Raw genomic sequence first — 2,054 nt, 5'->3', positions numbered from 1 at the left:
CTTGTACAGTAGGCCTACATTGAAATAGGTACTAGGGTTTTTACCTGTGAATGCAAGTTTGGTTATTGACTAGGCAAGACTATTTCTTTAATGTTATGATGTAGTCCCAAAACATGGGAGTATGATTCCTATGTGGTTAGGTCCATTTACTGATCTTTCTGTTGAGATATTGTATCCTGTTTAGCTTGAGTTGGGCCTGGTGAAATTTAAGCAGCTCACCTGTTAAAAGATCTATCCATGTCGATGATACCATAAAAAGATTTACTATCAATAATAAGAGGCATGGCATCACAGGTAATCTTGGATATATAAACTATAAGTTTTCTCCAAATAATCTATGATCAGGACCAGGATTTGAATGTTGTCCACATTTTTTGTTCAGTGCCTTACTTTTTGGCTCAACAAAACCCTTGTTGTCGGGGGCTCTCGTGGTCTAGAGGTTAAGGTGTTCGCCTCTCATACAATAGGTCCCGGGGTCGAATCCAGACAGTGGTGGCAAATTTTCTTCTTTCACCTCCTTTCCTGCTCTCCTAACAATGTTCTATCATCTGCTTATCTCCACTTTCTGCCCCCATACCCTCACCTCCTTTGCCCTCTCCTCTGGGCTCCTTACTTTTTCTGCAGCCTTCCTATTGCCACTCCTTGGCTCTTTCTTACTGCTGTCTTTCAGCCACACCCCTGATCTTGTTCTAGCATCTGCGTTTGTCGCGGCCGCGACCCATGAATCGCGGCAGCGATTTTTGACATTTTTCAAAAAAAGACAAAACAACAAAGATACTTCATAACATAGTAGACATGTAGTTTGATAAGTTTTAAGATGTCCATGAGTTTCTATTTTCATGCGGAGAATACAAGTACATTACATTACACACTATTTATATTGCTGTCTGTCTTTTATTTTTCCCTCTTTGTTGTGTTTTAATTTGTTGGTGTTTTTTCTAAAAAATTGTTCTGATCATTTGTTTTTCTTTTCTTGTGTTTTATACAGCTTAATGTAATTTAATTTGATAGTGTTCCTACCCTTTTAAAATTATAAATGTGTTATGTTCGAGCGTGTCTCCACCAAAGCCGAATACTGACACTGGCACGCCCCTTGTGTGTGGTTCCATAATTTACATGTAATATCCTGCAGGCTTACATTTTCTTGAATTACACACGTTTAGGGTTAAAACAGCCAATCTTTGGATAGGATGACACACGCCCTAATTAAATTTGTTAATTTTTGTGGTTATTTATAGGGGCTATTCAAATTTTGATTTCATTCTGTTGTGAAACCTTTATTTTTCACGTTGTTACACTCTGGATGACTACAATGATACTCTGGATGCTTAAAACTGAGCACAAGAAATTCTGGTGCCTTAGATTGTTAGGCTACCTCTATCAACATATTGCTATATACGTCGTCACAGAGAGTTAAAAGCGTAACAATTTATGGCAACTTTCTAGGAAGTCCACTGTGCACGTTGAGCACGTTAAAGATCCCCTGGTGGTCCAAAATCAATGAGAGTAGACTTTGGCCACCACCCTGGCAAACTTCCAAATTTTCTACCAATTGAAAATGTTTAACGTGTCCCATGCGCTCATATGACCTTATGCAGCTGTGAGTGCCGTAAAACCCTTACCAAATCTTTAAAAATACAAAACTTTTAATGTTGTCAAGGAAGCATTTGTTCGTAAATTCAGGATTTTTTTTTTCTCATAGCAATTATCCGTTATGTGATATGTGATTTGCGTACCTGAATTGGGAGTTCAGATTGTGTTGTATTCTTTACTGATTGTGACTGTCTGTCTCTTTTGCAGCATGAGTTTTCACCACAATTGTTTCCACCAAGTGGGTCCACTATCCTGTGTGACGTTCATAAGCTTTGTGATTTTCCAGTCTACTCAAATGGAAATAAACATGGGTATAATGATATTTATAAGACAACAGGTTTTATTAATCAAGGGCCATTTTGCAAACACACGCACGGACGCACACTCGCACACACACACGTGCACACACGCACACACGTACGTACACATACTGATATGCACACACACACACACACACACAC

The 2,054-nt window shown here is 38.8% G+C and overlaps 1 protein-coding gene across 1 annotated transcript in view; it reads left to right on the top strand.

Moving 5' to 3' along the window:
• Nucleotides 1-437, top strand: part of LOC101852825 (neurogenic locus notch homolog protein 1) — a gene marked incomplete at its 5' end in the record, with an annotated part of 8,920 nt that extends 8,483 nt beyond the window's left edge. The window contains one exon of the mRNA XM_035973741.1: nucleotides 383-437. Within this exon, the coding sequence (XP_035829634.1) occupies nucleotides 383-437 (55 nt within the window). The remainder of the gene's footprint in view (nucleotides 1-382) is intronic.
• Nucleotides 438-2,054: the final 1,617 nt, after the last annotated feature.

The sequence above is a fragment of the Aplysia californica genome, unplaced genomic scaffold, assembly GCF_000002075.1.
Source record: "Aplysia californica isolate F4 #8 unplaced genomic scaffold, AplCal3.0 scaffold02298, whole genome shotgun sequence".
NCBI classification, from domain to species: domain Eukaryota; kingdom Metazoa; phylum Mollusca; class Gastropoda; order Aplysiida; family Aplysiidae; genus Aplysia; species Aplysia californica.
Note: the sequence above shows the minus strand (reverse complement) of the source record. Positions and strands in the feature narration are given on the sequence as shown.